Genomic DNA, 15,651 nt, shown 5'->3' on the forward strand with positions numbered 1-15,651 from the left:
ATAAATACTGTATTATTTTATTTACAGCATATCGCTGTTGTCAGGACAAACCCTCGTATCTCCATTTATGTCATTTTTCAGTTTTTGACATAGTTTGAAAATGCCTATTACTCTTTACATTGTGTGTAATTTTCATGATGAATGGACCAAAAGAAATGGCCCAAAGTTACTTAGGGAAAAATGTCTGGTTCCACTGACTCACATTAAACGTAAAGTATGTTTTTTCCTTCTCCTGTAAAGTTGTCATTTTGGAGATACAAGGTTTTGTTCTGACAGCAGCGAAATAAAAAATCAACAAAATGTAATTTTACCAGGGCGCTCAAACTTTTGCCAAACTTCTGAGGGTCTGAGATGAGAACCTTAATCAGGCTGTTAGACCTTCAGAACAACTACAGACACCATCAAAGGCAAACACTTCCTGTGAATGTCAAGTGTGTGAATAGATTCAGACGTGTGTGTGTGTGTGTGTGTGTGTGTGTTTAGAGAGGCACTCAGCTGAGTGGTGTGTGCTGTGACAGACAGGTGGAGCTGTCAGTTCAGCTGTCAGGTGCAGAGTTGATTAATGAGAGTCTGGAAATGTTTTCTGCATGCTTATCTCTCTGTATCTCTCTCTCTCTCTCTCTCTCTCTCTCTCTCTCTCTCTCTGTCTCTCTCTCTCTCTCTCTCTCTCTCTCTCTCTCTCTCTCTCTCTCTCTCTCTCTCTCTCTCTCTTCATGTGCATTGCATTGAAATGAGTGTAAGCTTAGTGTCTGTCCCACATGTCCTTGAAGCACCGTGGTGACTCTGGAGGAGAAAACGGCTCTACGTCTGGACGGGACACAAAGGCCTGTCTGAACTAAAAACATCTTTAAAAAAAAAAAAAAAAAAAAAGCACCAAACAAATCCACCATGTCCTACTAACGGTCACTTTTTCAGCCTGAAATACCTCCAGTAGAGCAACTCGGCCCCAGACATCTGTCCAAACATGTCTGAAATTATTTAAAACAACAAACTCCGCCATCATTTTTATTACTCGGGGAAACAACTCTAGTTGTTCAAACCAGGGCAAATTCATTATCGAGTTTCTTCTCACTTTTCCCACTCCCATCGTTTGTTTTCCTTTGAAACCCTTTTGCCAAAACATCCATCCTTTTAATTAAATGCATAAGTTGACACAACTTTATCTCTCTCAGCAATCAGGTTAGGAAACTTGACTAGGGCAGCATTGTAGGCATTACTTTTGCCCTTTTGAAGGCACTGAAAGGAGGACACGGCTTTTGAGTCATTAAGAACAGCAAGCTTACTCTGGCCTGGACCGAAGGAGCAGAGGGTTTATGTGAAAATAAACGGAGTGAGGGATGCAGGGAAGAGCAAGCTGCACTTCTTTAATGCTCATTTCCTAAGTCCACATGTCTTTCACACATCGCTCATCCCCAGCGCCCATCGTTTTTCTTCATTACCCTGTTAATTTAGTCACATTCAGACTTAACCTCCGCTGTTACAGCATTGCTTTCTGCAGTGCTGTAGCCATGGCAACCAGCCTAAAGTTGAGGGAATTTTTACGTTCTCGTAGGGAACGAAGGAGAAGGTGCCTCCAGTTCGCAATTCATGTCGTTTCTTCTGCTCTCTGGATCTTGATCACCTTTTACCTCCAGCCTCAAGCAGAAACGTGCCTGATTTACCGAAGCGTTTTGGGGAGGGTATTGACAGCAGTTTGTTTTTAGAAGTGATTTGAGGGGGGGAGGAAAAAAAAAAGAATTGCGACTATTTATCAAATCCGTCAGTGTTTAATTGAATGTGAAATGGGGGGACAGGAACAGTCAGTCTTTTCATTGAGCTGTCGCAGCATGATGAATGGATTGAGTTTGCGAAATGCCCATCTCCCCTGTCATTTATCAGCTCCTGCCTCGTGCAGCCTTCACACCAGCCGCAGACACAGATAAGAAAAGTTTTATGGAGGAAAATTAACACGCAATATGACTCTAATGAGGTTGTTGTTTATTTTGAGTCAAAACAGAAAATTGATTGTTTGGTGTTTTTCTTTCTCTTCTCTGCGCTTGGTGAATTTATATGAAATGCAAAAATCAGTGGTGCTTGTATAAAATCAGGTCGCGCAGTAGTTTTAGTTAACTCTTTAGGTCTTGAATGCAAACAGTTTAACACCACTGATTTGACATTGTGCAGCTTGTTATTGTACAGCTCTCTACTTGAATGAATTGTGAATTCAAGGAGCTTCTTTGTGTAGAAGTGCTCATCTAGATGGTCTAGTACAGGAGTCGCCACCCAAATGTTAAGAAAGGCCATTTTGTCCTTTCAACAAAAATCAAACCACCTTGGGAGCCACAATGTTTTATGCCCATTTTACCATCTTGCCTGAAAATTTGTCTCAATAATACTAGCATAGGCTGAAAATGTAATATAAATGAAAACTGACTTGGCCCTACTTTAAGCTTTTGCTCAGCTCTAGTCGCTTTTCTTGCATCTCTGGCAGGGAAATTTTCCCCAAAAGTAGAACTGTTTTCCTGTAAAATCTCTCTTAACAGTCGACTTTTTATGGGGATTGAAGTCAGCTGCTCAGTCGGCAGCTTCTTGTTCACATTTTCCCGTTAAGGTTATAGAGCCTTCAGCCTCATGGCTTTTTAGTGTGTCACAGTTTCTTATCACAGATTAAACATATCAGGAAACCAGCCGGAGTGATTGTGAATGCAAATAAGTCCATTTGTGTCTAAATTATTGATGTTAGTCTTAAATCTTTCTCTTTGGCCACATTATGGTCTGTGTTGCTATGGTGACCAACAGTCTGTGTGCCAACCCCAGGGTTAAAGGGTGAATTAGCGGTTACACACTGACTCCAGCTTCTAAGACCATTCATGGTTAAAACTGTGTTAGAACTATCCTGGGGAAACCCACGCTTGAAAATATTAGTTAGTCTCTTTTTAAGAGGTAATAAATCCAGAGATTACTTTTCCTATCAGCTCCTAAACAACTTCTGGAGTCTAATAAAAGCTGGCTTTATTTGTTAAATGAAGGTGTCTTTATTTATTATAATGGCTTGAATTGCTCTGAAGACCAGGTCAGGGTTGCACCAGGTTTGCTTAGGTTTATACTTAAGTTTGGGCCTGAAGTCTTTGCTAAGTCCTTAGTTACACTAGTTAGTTTCAAACAATCCTTTTCTAAATTTGGTTGCACCGCAAATCTTTAAGTCATGTCTTAACTAGAGAGTCTTAATATGCAGAATTGAAAACGACAATTTCTGGATAACCAAGTCTCACTGAGCCGGAGTTGTGGGTGTTTAGCTTCATGTTCAGAGTTTAAACCAGGGCGATGATTGGAGCTAGAAGTAAAATCACAGCCTATTGTTTAGAATTTTTAGCTTGGCTAACCAAAACCTTTTTTGTGCTTTCTGTGTTGCCTCTGATGTTTCCCTAAAACGTCTATCCTGCTGAGGGAGGATGCAAATGTAGGAGAGGTGCACCTACTGGACTGCTTTGTTATAAACCATGTCGTCAGGATGCTGAGTTGTATTCTGTCTTTCTTATTCTCTCTCTCTCTCTCTCTCTCTCTCTCTCTCTCTCTCTCTCTCTGAAGATTGAGAACCTGCAGGAACAGTTGAAAGATAAGGAGAAGCAGATGAGCAGTCTGAAGGAGCGGGTCAAATCCCTGCAGGCCGACACCTCCAACACTGACACTGCTCTCACTACGCTGGAGGAGGCTCTGGCTGAGAAGGTGGGTATTACCCTCATACACAAACACATACCCTACTGAACGCTTAAGGGCATATTTGTGTTTCCTCTAGGGTGACAGGGATTGAGGGTTTTTGAGCCTCATCTCCTAGAAATAATTGCTGGGGCTAAGGTCTTGTGATTATATAGCAGTGGACTGAGCCATAAGTGCTCTTATTCATGCTGTCCATTCTCTGTATAGAACATATAGCTCTCTACTGTTCAGTTAAGATGAAAATCTTGGCACTAGAACATCAGACAAGGCATCAGCTTTATCATCATCAGCTCTTTAGCGTTACACAGTGAGCCAGTATCAAATCAAATCATGTTTGTCCCATTGCATTTCCACCGGTGCAAAGGTGAATGAAAATCTTAGGTGCGTAAACCCCTTATAGAATTTAAATACAAAAGAAATATGAAGAAACATCTACACTATTTCCAATGTACAGTTGTACAGTATAAAAAGTTATGAAATAAAACTTATTGAAATTAACTAAAACTATATGTACTGTTGTACATATACAACAGTACATATGTACAGTACATATACAACAGTACATATTTACATATGTGCAGTGCAAATATTTGGGAACGCTTTATTTGAAGAATACCTACATAGGGTCTTCATAACACATGCATAAGTCTTGAATAACATTTATAAACTGTTTATGCCAGTAATCACAACATGAAATGTCTTATAATGTAAGTGTCATCATATTGATGTAAAGGGCCTTAAAATAAAGTGACAGACCTTTGTTCCTTTTAGAACACTGTTATGCATCATTCCTAAGTAGTGGATCTTATAAGGCAGAGGCTTAGTTGAGCGCTCCATATATCATCCTGTATATTTCTGCATGAAATAAAGCACAAAAGTGCAGTTTGCTTTAAGGAGAGCTGTGCTGCTGCAAATTAAACAACTAACTCCATTTTCCATGTTTGAAATTCTACACCTCTTCTCAGTGGAAATGGTTCATGAAAGGAATGTAGTAACTCTGATAATTCACTGTATATTTGTCTTTGGTGCTTAAGTGCATGTAAGAGAGAAAGACATGGGGCTTTTACTCTGGTACAATTCTTCTATGGAGCTGACTTGTGAGCAGAACTATGGAACTATGTGTTCCAAAGCCAAGGGTGCATTTCTCGGCCGCTACATCATAGAAGGCCATTGCAAAATGAAGGACCCTTCATATACAGCCTAGAAATGCAGCCTACATTCGGAGTGACTCCGTCTTTGAACATGGATTTGAATATGGACTACTGAATTGTTTTGGTAATTTGGACTTTTAGCCAAGTTGGACTTTAGACTAAATTCCTGTTGCTTTGCATGGCCCTATACCTTAATTATGTTTATTTTATTAAAACTATTGATTCAGAGTTTAATTTAGTCACTAATGATGCAACAGTTTGAAATTTCCAAATGTTTCCGGAGTGATAATTTTAGTTTTTCAGCAGAACTCAAAAATGCAAAGATTTGAACAATTACAAACATAAGATCTAATATTCATTTAAGCACAAAAAGAGTTCAGTTGCAGAAAATCTGTGTTTTGGTATTGACATTTCTTAATGTTCCACACTAATTTTCAGACTTTTGGGCTAATTTACTTTAAAACAGTGGGATTTAACTGCTTACCCTGTGGCCCTGAGGGAAAGGGATGCAATCTCACTTAAAATACAGGAGTGTATCTAAAATAAGGCTCCGCCTACAGACTGAAACTCTGTGTTTCGGTAGTGATCTGAAAACGTGGGACTGTTTTTAAAAATGTTTTTTTTTTTTTTTTTGGAAAGTTTTACATTTAAAGTTAAACTCATGGTAAAGCCATATTTTGTCTTAAAAATACATTTTTAAAAAATAAGATTTAAAGAAAGTGTTATTTATTTTTTACAAATACAGAATTAGGCGCTAGGGTTTGGGACAGACAGCGCCCAGGAGAAAGTACCCTGTAAAAGATGATTTTGTTTGTATTTAGTTTATTACCATGTCAATTAATGCCTTTGGTTTAAATAGATAGTAACATAGGCCTTGTAAATATCTAGGGTTGGAATACTTGTTTTTTTTTTTTAATAGTATTTAACTGTAGAACCGCAGTTTGAACTGATTTTGTCGAATGGTCCATATAGTTCATACCACATCATATGGTTACAGAGAAAGTACTCCTTCAGTTTTCCCTCTTTAGCAATGCATTCATACAATTTTAATTTCCTGTTTTGAAGCATAAATCAGTGATTTAAATCAGAGCCTGTCAAGTCAGTTCATACATCAGAGAGGCTGTGTTTGTGTTTGTGTACATGTCTGTGATTGTGTGTGACAACAGCAGAGATTACTCCGTCACAAGTCCCCATGTTAGGACTCAGTCAGCTTCACACCACGCTTGAACTCACAGCACAGTGGCAGAGCCAAGGGTCAATCCCCTTGTCACTTCTCATCAGCTGTGTCTCAGTGCTTTTGCCTGTCTTTGTGTGTTTGTTTGAGCAGCCGGTCCTGTGTAGGGATATTCCCAGCACAGCCCTTTGGATGTACACTTGCTTTTTGGTATTTTCCCGACCTCAAAGTGTGCTTTGAGCATTTATTACTTGAACTTGAACCCCTTTCACCTTTTCTGTGGCCTCTCCCTAGCCGCTCTATTTAATCCCCCTACTCTGCGGTGCTGCACGGTTCAGCCAGGCCATCCGCAGTCACAGGACCAGACACCTACCCTGGAGATGAATAGTGGTATCTGGTTTGTTCCGATGGCTCCCATTGCTTGTCTCTCAGCAGAAATTTCCACCTAACATTTTGGACCACCCAGAGAGCCTGTCCCACAAATGATCTTCCATATCAAATGGTGTTAGCCGGTTAGTTAAGTGTTTAGGAGCCAAAACAAAGCAAACATGTCAGCTCTAATATGATTCTTAATTAAAGGATTCATACTTTCCAAGGTATTTTAGATTCATTCAACAGACCCTTTAAAAGAGATTCAGCTGCTTTTTTTAAAGGCGAAATATTTTTTTTTCATAATTTCTGCATAATTGAATTGTCAAAATGTTAAATTATTCAGTGGTTTGATAGAAAATGTGCTGTTCTTGAGAAGCTTATTGAATCAACATTGTTAACACTGGTAATGATAGGAACCAGACGGCCACCTCTCAAAGCTCCCTCACAGAAAGTTTACAGGAATTATGAATGTGCTGCCTGATGGCTGAAAATATGTTTTACGAGAGTTTTTCAGTAAAAAATTACAAATTCATTCATGATGGAAAAGCACATCCAGGGTATTATAAGGCAAGGAAACCCTTTTTTCCTGTTCAGATTTACCACTATTTCACGATTAACTTTTATTTTGCATAATAAATAAAATGGCTATACTTGTGTTGGAGACACTTTCACCACCACTGTAAAGAAATCTGATGGTTTCTGTGCATTGAACCATTACATATCAAATCATCCTAAATGACTGTTTACAGTTAATCAATTGAATTAACACCTCACACACATAAAGCGCATAAACTGTGTGCAGTGTAATCAATACTCCATGTGCTATACGTATAAAATATGTCTGATATTAATATTGTGAGGTGACTGAGTTATATAGTATTGAGTTATATATAATGTACACAGTAATAAGTAATATAGTAAGTAACCCCTGTAGTAAGGTTAATTACTTGATTAATTCTCTTCTTGTTACTTCTTTTCTTGAGTACCAAAGGCATGATAAATCTAATCAGGTGTTATTATGCAGTTCAAGCACAGTTGTCCTAAGTTGTCTATGTCTGCAAGTTCTTCATTGTCTTCGAGATGCTGAAGATTCTCATAATCTATTCGGAAAATGTGTCGTGAAAACATTAATACCGTCTTATTGCCCACCCCCAGTCGTTGCTCCTGATTGGGTTCGGGTTGAGATCAACTAGTGTACTTGGGTCATTTATCCATTTACCAAACACACATTAAATCCCTCCAAACTTCATGTTTCTGTCACACCTTGTGTTGGCTGCCGTCCCTCACGAATGAGGCCCGATTCCACATCAGTGGTTCTGTGTATCGAGGCCATATTATACGGCCTGGAATATGAAGCTGGGGCCGTTCACAGCAGGCCGACTCCGCTGGGGATTGGCAGCTTGTGGGCCACTCCATCAGCTCTAACGCCTGCCAGCTCTGCCTGATGAATATGAATGAGTTCTAACCCTGGAGATTATTAGCATTGTCTTATGTATCTGTGGTCTGGCCCGCAATCTGGACCCCCCCGCCTTCATATACCCTCACGCTCTGAGGTTTGGTCCTCTTCTTCCTCTCTTCCCTGAACAGCACCACCACAGCTTCGGCCCGGAAATTGAGTTTGTCAGCCGTCTACAGGGAGGGAGAAGATGGGGAGGGAGAAGATGGGGAGGGAGAAGATGGGGAGGGAGATGGGGTTTCTGTGTCTCACCATCACTTCTACATTCAGCACCTTTAAACACAGACACACGCAGTCACCCACCTTTCACACGCCCCCAGTCCAACACATACTCTTTAACCCTGCATCTCTCTCTCTCTCTCTCTCTCTCTCTCTCTCTCTCTCTCTCTCTCTCTCTCTCTCACTTTTTCTCTCTCTCTCTCCCATTCTTCCACTCTATCTGTCATTTTTCTTATTTTTTCTCTCTTGCTTTCTTTCTTTCTCTTTCTATTTTCTGTCACTTGTGCTCTCACTCGCTTTCTTACTCTTCCCCTCGTTCTCTAGCTCTTTCTGTCTTTCACTCTTCCCTTATTTCTTTCTTTATAATCCCTTTGTCTCAATTTCTGATGTTTTTCTGACTTTCTCTCTTGCTCTCTCTTTGGTCTACCCCCACACCTCGTACACCCCCCACCCCCTTGCTCTGTGTTAAAGCTGCAGTGAGAGTGGCGACACACTAACAGTCATACTTAATGTCACACAGTCCAGCATGGCAGAGCCAGCAGCGGCCGCTCGAGGGAGTGAAATATGGCCTTCACGGTGAGAAAAGCAGAGCAGGCCTGAAAAAGCAGTGTTATTAATGTCCAGTTCGGCCGCTCACTGTGTGAGTTTTGGCCGGCAAGGGTGTGAAAGTGCCGGAGGCCAGAGGCGCGATCTCTCTCTCTCTCTCTGATTCCAGCGGCCAGTTTCACAGGCCATCGATGGCAAACACCCTCCGCTGCCAAAAACACCCCGCTTCAAACCTCTTACTGTTTCAGCATTATTACATTCGTTCTTTTTTCCTTTTCCCATCTGCGTCTCTTTCCTTTTTCCTCTCTCTCTGTTTCATACAGCCATGCTGTTGATAATAGAGGGGCTTTTTCTGCGGTGTGTTATTAGTGTGCAAATGGTATGGTGGTCTTTCACCCCTGAGTGCCTCTGCTGTAGAGGAATGGACAGAATCTCATCTGACTCGTTTCTGCTCATTTTCTGCTGCACTCAGTTCATGCTAGTTTCCGAAAACACTGTGTTGTGGCTTTGCCCTCAGTGCCTGGCCAAAGTTGACACACATGTGAGATTAATGAATTGTGGTCCTTCTCTCTTTCGCTCTCTCACTTTCTTTCTCTTTCCTTCACATGGACTCACAATATGCGACTCCAATGAGCTCCAACGGGCAGTTCACCTTTGATTCTCATGGTCCGATGATGTTTTGTTGATTTTCTAAGTGAAAATAAATGAACACATACGCTGCAGAGAACACACATGCACATTTTAATGTACAGTTACTGTTTATCTGTTGAATTTCAACATATTGGAAACATGAAATGTGGCCTGTGCGGGCTCCTGAGTGGCACGAACATTTTGTTTTACTAATATTGAAGGGTGGCGCGGTGTGTAGCGCTGTCGCCTCACAGCAAGGAGGGCCTGGGTTCGATTCCCTGGCCGGGTGACCGGGGTCCTCTCTGTGTGGAGTTTGCATGTTCTCCCTGTGTCTCCGTGGGTTTCCTCCAGGTTCTCCGGTTTCCTCCCACAGTCCAGAAACATACAGTCAGGCCAATTGGACATGCTAAATTGCCCCTAGGTCTGAGTGTGTGAGTGACTGTCTGTGTGTGCCTTCCGCACGATGACAGCTGGGATAGGCACCAGCAAAACACCCCCCATGCGACCCTGAGGGAGAAGTGTTTTAGAAAATGCATGGATGGATGACAAATGTTGTGACTGCAATTTGAATTGCGATTATTTTCTATATATTTTCTCTCTCTCTCTCTCTCTCTCTCTCTATATATATATATTCTATATTGAGGTTCAGACCTGTTTTTTTTTTTTTTTTTGCTAGGAAGACAAAATATTCACTTTTTTATGATGTTTTTGATGATGTAGGCTGTAATTTAAAAAAAATGTAGCTCTTGCAAAATAAAAATTGCTTAAATTGCAATTTGGAATTTTGTTGCAATGCATGATGGGGACTGTAGTGCATCTCATTGTGAAACAGGCTAATAAGAATAGAAAATGAATTAATTTCACAATGCATTAATTTCACAAGCCGAATATGACATGGGCCTGACTTAATCCGCAGGGCTTGTGTTTGACACATGGGGTGTAGGCCAACTGCTAGAAGAAAAGCTACATGTGAAAATGATGCTGTACTTTGGTGGCCAGTCCAGTCCATCACCTCATGTAAAAATAAGCAGACCGCACACTTTTCCAAGACCGAGGCATGTTTTTCTGGCTGGCTGTGTGAGTTAATCAGGTGATTGTTGATGTTTGTTTGTTTGCTGTGTGTTCAGGAACGCATTATCGAGCGTCTGAAGGAGCAGAGAGACAGAGACGAGAGGGAGAAGGGCGAGGAGCTGGAAAACAACAAGAAGGAACTGAAAGAGCTGAAGGAGAAAGTCAGCTTGCTGCAGGGAGACCTGTCGGATCGTGAGGTGAGGCGGCGCACACACTCACACACTCTGACAACACTCGTGGATCACATTGATTGCATGCGCATGTCAGTCTGGCCAAGCACGTCGGACAGTGCTTAAACATTTAACTGTCTTTCACAATCCTACGACCAAACGCAGCTCCGGTACAGCTGCTGACTGAACCTTCCAGAAACTGTTTGGTGAAGGCCTGTTAGTGTCTCATCTTCCCCGACAGCCTGTTTCTTTGAGTGATAGATGTGTGCACGTGTTTGCTGACTGACAAACAGCTCTGTGCTGGCAAAGCCAGTAGCAGATAAAGCAGACAAGCATTTGTAAGCAGGGAGAGCCAAGATGGAGAAGAAACAGATCTGAAGCCTTTTTAAAAGTTAGCGATAACTTGTCATATTCATTTTATTTCATTCAGTGATGACTTCCTGATGTACAATGCGTACATTGAAATATTGTAGACATTACATTTAGTATCAAACATATTTGGGGAACTTTTTTGGTGGGGGAAGATATTAGATGATTAGTATACCGACAGTAGATTGTTTCTAATGTGACTGCTTGTGTCAAAGCTGTCTCAGTTATTGAATGTTTTATATAATGTTTTTCATAATTCTGGAGTAATCTAAAATTTCTGTACAATTTGTACAATTTTAGTACTTCAGATAGATAGATGAATAAATGAATTAATAAATGGGTCGGTATGAAAGATTAAGACATTTTTGGCATGCCCAGAATGAACGTTTTTAGAATTATTATAACATGACTGCGTGAAGTTATAATAACATCAATATCCATAATGCCTGGCGGTCATATTTTGACAGACAAGTTGACAAAAAATTCTGTATATAGATAATAACAGTATATTTTTTATCTCTGAATGTTCACACAGCAGGTAAAAGTGGCCCAAATCCATTTTTTTTTGGTTTGCCTGTTGACATTATCATCCATAACAGATCAGCTCATAAACTGACCCATATGCGTTAAAGAACAATGCTTCATGTTGCTTCATGTGGCTAATCCAGAGGTAAACAGTCATGACTGCCAACGAATGCCAGTCGCTTCTGGAAGATTCAGTTTCATCTTCACCAGCATCTCTGGAGCTATCATGAAGCTTCACTTACTGTCAGCTGGGCTCATCACCCAGATGTCTTCGATCTCGCTGTAAAATGGCACGGTCACTTTTTGGGTCACGTCCTCGCATTCTGTAAACTTTGCTTTCAGACTTTTAACTGTTCTTTGGTGCTGCAGCCTCGTTCTCCTGTGGCCTCGTTCAGCCATTTCTTTTGAAATCTTTTTGAACACTAAGGATGATTTTGGATAAATCTCACCTAATTTCTGTACAGAAACATCACCCAAAATGTTTGAGCCTCAACAGCGTGAAATCATAGAGAATGTGAAGTCGCATTTATGTAAAAGTTGCATAAATTCTGATCTGGCTGTTCAGACTAAGTTGCATTGCTGCAGATCGGATACGTATTGGATTTCAAATCAGTTGAAAATGTCAGATTCACTGATTTTTGCTGTTCAAACTGCCACACTGATAACACATCTGTGTTACATGAAGATCAGATTTAATCAGATTTATGCCACTTTTACCTGCCAAGTAACTTTTTTGGTTTGTTTTGTAAGTCTGCATTATATAAAGTGCCACTGTACATGAAAATACGAAAGTTGCTAAGTGGTAAACAGTTTAACTTAAACGTGAAAATCATATGAACATTAATCATTTATGGCATTAATTCCTTACTAATGTGATGAAGTTTTATGTGATTGAAACGGGTGATTCCAAACATTTAAGCCACACTGTATGCTCCCTCCTCTAATGGTTCTGATTAACGTGTGCAGAAACTGGTCCCAGATCAGGAATAAAGAGCAAACGCTGCTGCAGTGAGGGAGTGCCATCAGTCTGCTGCTGACACTGACAGGCTCGGATTCTGCAACCATCCATACAGCCTCAGAGAAACATCAGAGTGATGAAAACAGACAGGCTGGATCTGACCACTGTCAGGCCTTGCTGTGTTTGCGTGTGTGTGCGAGAGACAGAGAGAGACAGGAAGATAAATGGAGAATTCTGCGTGTGAGGGGATCGACCCCTCCTACAAAGCTACTGCTCATTTCTCTTGCTGTCCTCAGCTCTGCTGTCTCGTTTGCTTGTGCTTTCTGTCTCTTTCTTTCTTTCCCTCTCTTCATCAGCCTGTCTACCCCTCCCCACTGCCCTAAGAGAGACAGACAGTTTCTAAAGTCTGTAAATAAACAACCATTTGGTCAGAACACAGATATATATCCGCACACACATGGTCAGTGAAACACGGCTATGCTTAGCACTTTTCTTCTGTGAGTGGTTTATTATTCGTGTTATTCTTGCACTCTGTGATCTACACATTCCTCTCCGCTGTCTGCATCAAGAGAGGCAGCAAGACACCAAAACCACTTCCCCACTCCTTCTGTCTCTTTCTCCTTCCATCAGCACCCTCACTCTCCGTCTTGTACCTCTACACACCCAGTTTCTTTCTGCATACTGTACCCTTCTCTTCTTCTGACCTTCTTGAGCCTTAGTATGTCCTATTTCCTTTGCAGTGTAGGCTTTGTCTTGTACCTCTGTATACTAGGGCTGGATTAGGGATGTAAACGATTAACCCATTTAACCGTTAAGCAACTAAAGAATAATTATTAGACCAATTGAAAAGCCTGAATTAAATTTCATTTCATTTTCAGGGGGCTGTAGCGCACACAGATTTCAGCATTGTTCAGACTGCACTTTGCAAACTTAAACGTGCTGCAAAAACAGAAAATGCTTTCAACAACATGACTACATCAGAGCTACATTTTACAAGCACACTGTAAAAAAAGCCAGTCACTACACAGCGGAAGGGAGGTCACTACACAGCGGAAGGGAGGTCACTACACAGCGGAAGGGAGGTCACTACACAGCGGAAGGGAGGTCACTACACAGAGGAAATGTTCCTGGAAGACTCAAAGGTCTGAAAGGGGATGGAATATCTATGATGGGAAACCACTAACAGCAGTACAGAAGACCACAGACACTCGGACACACATCCCGAGCTCAGCGTTAACCTGGCTGGCTAGTATGTGTCTGACATGTCGTGGCTGCACTGTGCACTAGTTCTCTGCTGAACTGCTTACTAGTTAAAAGTTTACACTCTACAGCTAATCCCCATTACGATATAGCGATGGCCGTAATCTGCTCAAATAAAAGTTAACTAACTTGTACCATAAATGTAAATGTTTGTGCTGCGTACAGTTTAAACGTCTGAATGGCTCTGTCCTCGTTGAGTGTCCTCCAGAAACATCTCTGCTGTGTTGTGACTGGCTGGCTTACCAGGATTTCTGAAGTTGCATGTGCTTCTGTATTTGCAGCGCGTTTATGAAATGTAGTGTCAGTGTCATCATTTCGATAAAAGTGCTTTCTGAGTTCACAGTGTCTATGAATTTGCAGCGTGTTTGTAAAATTCTGTGTGTGCAGCTTGTTTTTGGTTATTTGCAGTTTGTTGGGTCTTCTCAGCTACCGTAACTAAAACTGTGATGGAAAAATAACAACGAAACACAAGTTTCAAATATTTTAACCCGTTTGTGCTTTCTGTAGGGTGGAGTATGTAGTTTTATTTAGTTTTTAAAATCTGGATGCAAAATGTTTTTATTTCACGTACAAAATCTGCACTGTTAAAGTTAAAGCTACATTTTGGAGTGAAGGGAATCACGTCCCTCGCCAGTTGTTAGGCTCATTCTGTGCCCTGAAACGACCTGATGTTGTTTTGAAAGCTTTTTGTTTTCAACCAACATTGTTATCTCCCACTCTCATTCATTTTTTAAACCATTGTAATAATCTTCCGCTAGCGTGTAGCTTGGCTCTGGGTTGTGACCCAAGCGTTTCTTGCCTGAACAGTCTTGATTTGTCAGTGCTCAGCTCATTTGCATAAAGTTCGTACAGTATGAGAGAACACAGGCAGTGGGGTGAGCGTCAGCTTGCTGTTTTATTTTTTTTATTTTTTATTTTTTTTTACACAGGTCTGTCTGGTCGTCTCACTCTAAACAATTCAGCAAGGGAACAACAATAGTATTCAGCATGATGTCATTGTTTCCGTCAGGTGTATGCTGCTAAATATTTCAGCACCCAAACTTGAAACACCTTCCTACGTATTGGGCCCATGTTCAAGGACTATAACAGTGTACCAACTTAAAAGCAGCTGTTTCTTCCTTGTTCTTCAAAAGAAAGTCTGATACAAGGTGGTGTGAGGAAATCACACATGGGTGTGTAAAATTACAGACAACGATGTGATGGTCAGTAACATTTTTGAAAGCTATTGCGGCACACTAAGCCAAAGCTACGCTGGTCATGGCACTTATTTTTGTTTAACGTGGACTAGTAGTGAGAAGCAAATATGACATTAAAGCTTATTTTCTTCTTAAGTAGGGTTTGTTTTGTTTGGGGGCAGTCGTGGGCTGGAGGTTAGGGAGCTGGCCCTGTGACTGGAAGGTTGCCGGTTCGATCCCCAGCACCGACAGTCCATGACTGAGGTGTCCTTGAGCAAGACACCTAACCCCCAATTGCTCCCCGGACAGGGTGGATAGGGCTGCCTGCTGCTCTGGGCAAGTGTCCTCACTGCCCCCTAGTGTGTGTGTATTCACTAGTGTGTATGTGGTGTTTCACTTCACGGATGGGTTAAATGTGGAGGTGGACTTTCCCTGGTTGTGGGATTAAAAAAGTATCACTTAACTTAATATGGTTTTGGCCTGTTTACTTCCTGTACATGCTGATGCCTGACCCCACATATCAGTGCTGTGACCATGCAAGGAAGACTTTTTAATATTTCGATGTATTAATACAGAATTCGGTTGATGTGTACGCTTATAATTGCTCACAAGTATTTTACAATGGCTTTGATTTCAGAACCAGAACTGCCTTTTACAATTGATATTTTGATGGGTTGCATCCTTGATTATATGCTTACCAGTTAATGATTAATGGCCAACTAATAGAGAAGGGCGTAAAAACTCCAGTAAAATAGGCCAAAACTAATATATACCAGCAAGCTAATAAACACCCATTTCATAACCTCGCTACATTTACGTTTTTTTAAACATTTACAGCATTTAGCAGATGCTAAGCAACTTTAAAGAAGTGCTCTGTCT

General features: G+C 41.0%; 2 protein-coding genes across 19 annotated transcripts in view; both read left to right on the forward strand.

The window, feature by feature from the left end:
• Window positions 1-15,651, forward strand: part of cax1 (cation/H+ exchanger protein 1) — a 1,125,587-nt gene that overhangs the window by 563,658 nt on the left and 546,278 nt on the right. The window lies entirely within an intron of this gene.
• The window catches only part of erc1b (ELKS/RAB6-interacting/CAST family member 1b), a 340,281-nt gene that overhangs the window by 96,823 nt on the left and 227,807 nt on the right, over window positions 1-15,651 (forward strand). For all 18 annotated transcript variants that reach the window (XM_037539543.1, XM_017723129.2, XM_017723132.2 and 15 more), the window contains 2 exons: window positions 3,568-3,705; window positions 10,372-10,512. In XM_037539543.1, the coding sequence (XP_037395440.1) occupies window positions 3,568-3,705; window positions 10,372-10,512 (279 nt within the window). The remainder of the gene's footprint in view (window positions 1-3,567; window positions 3,706-10,371; window positions 10,513-15,651) is intronic.

The sequence above is a fragment of the Pygocentrus nattereri genome, chromosome 1, assembly GCF_015220715.1.
Source record: "Pygocentrus nattereri isolate fPygNat1 chromosome 1, fPygNat1.pri, whole genome shotgun sequence".
Taxonomy (NCBI): Eukaryota; Metazoa; Chordata; class Actinopteri; order Characiformes; family Serrasalmidae; genus Pygocentrus; species Pygocentrus nattereri.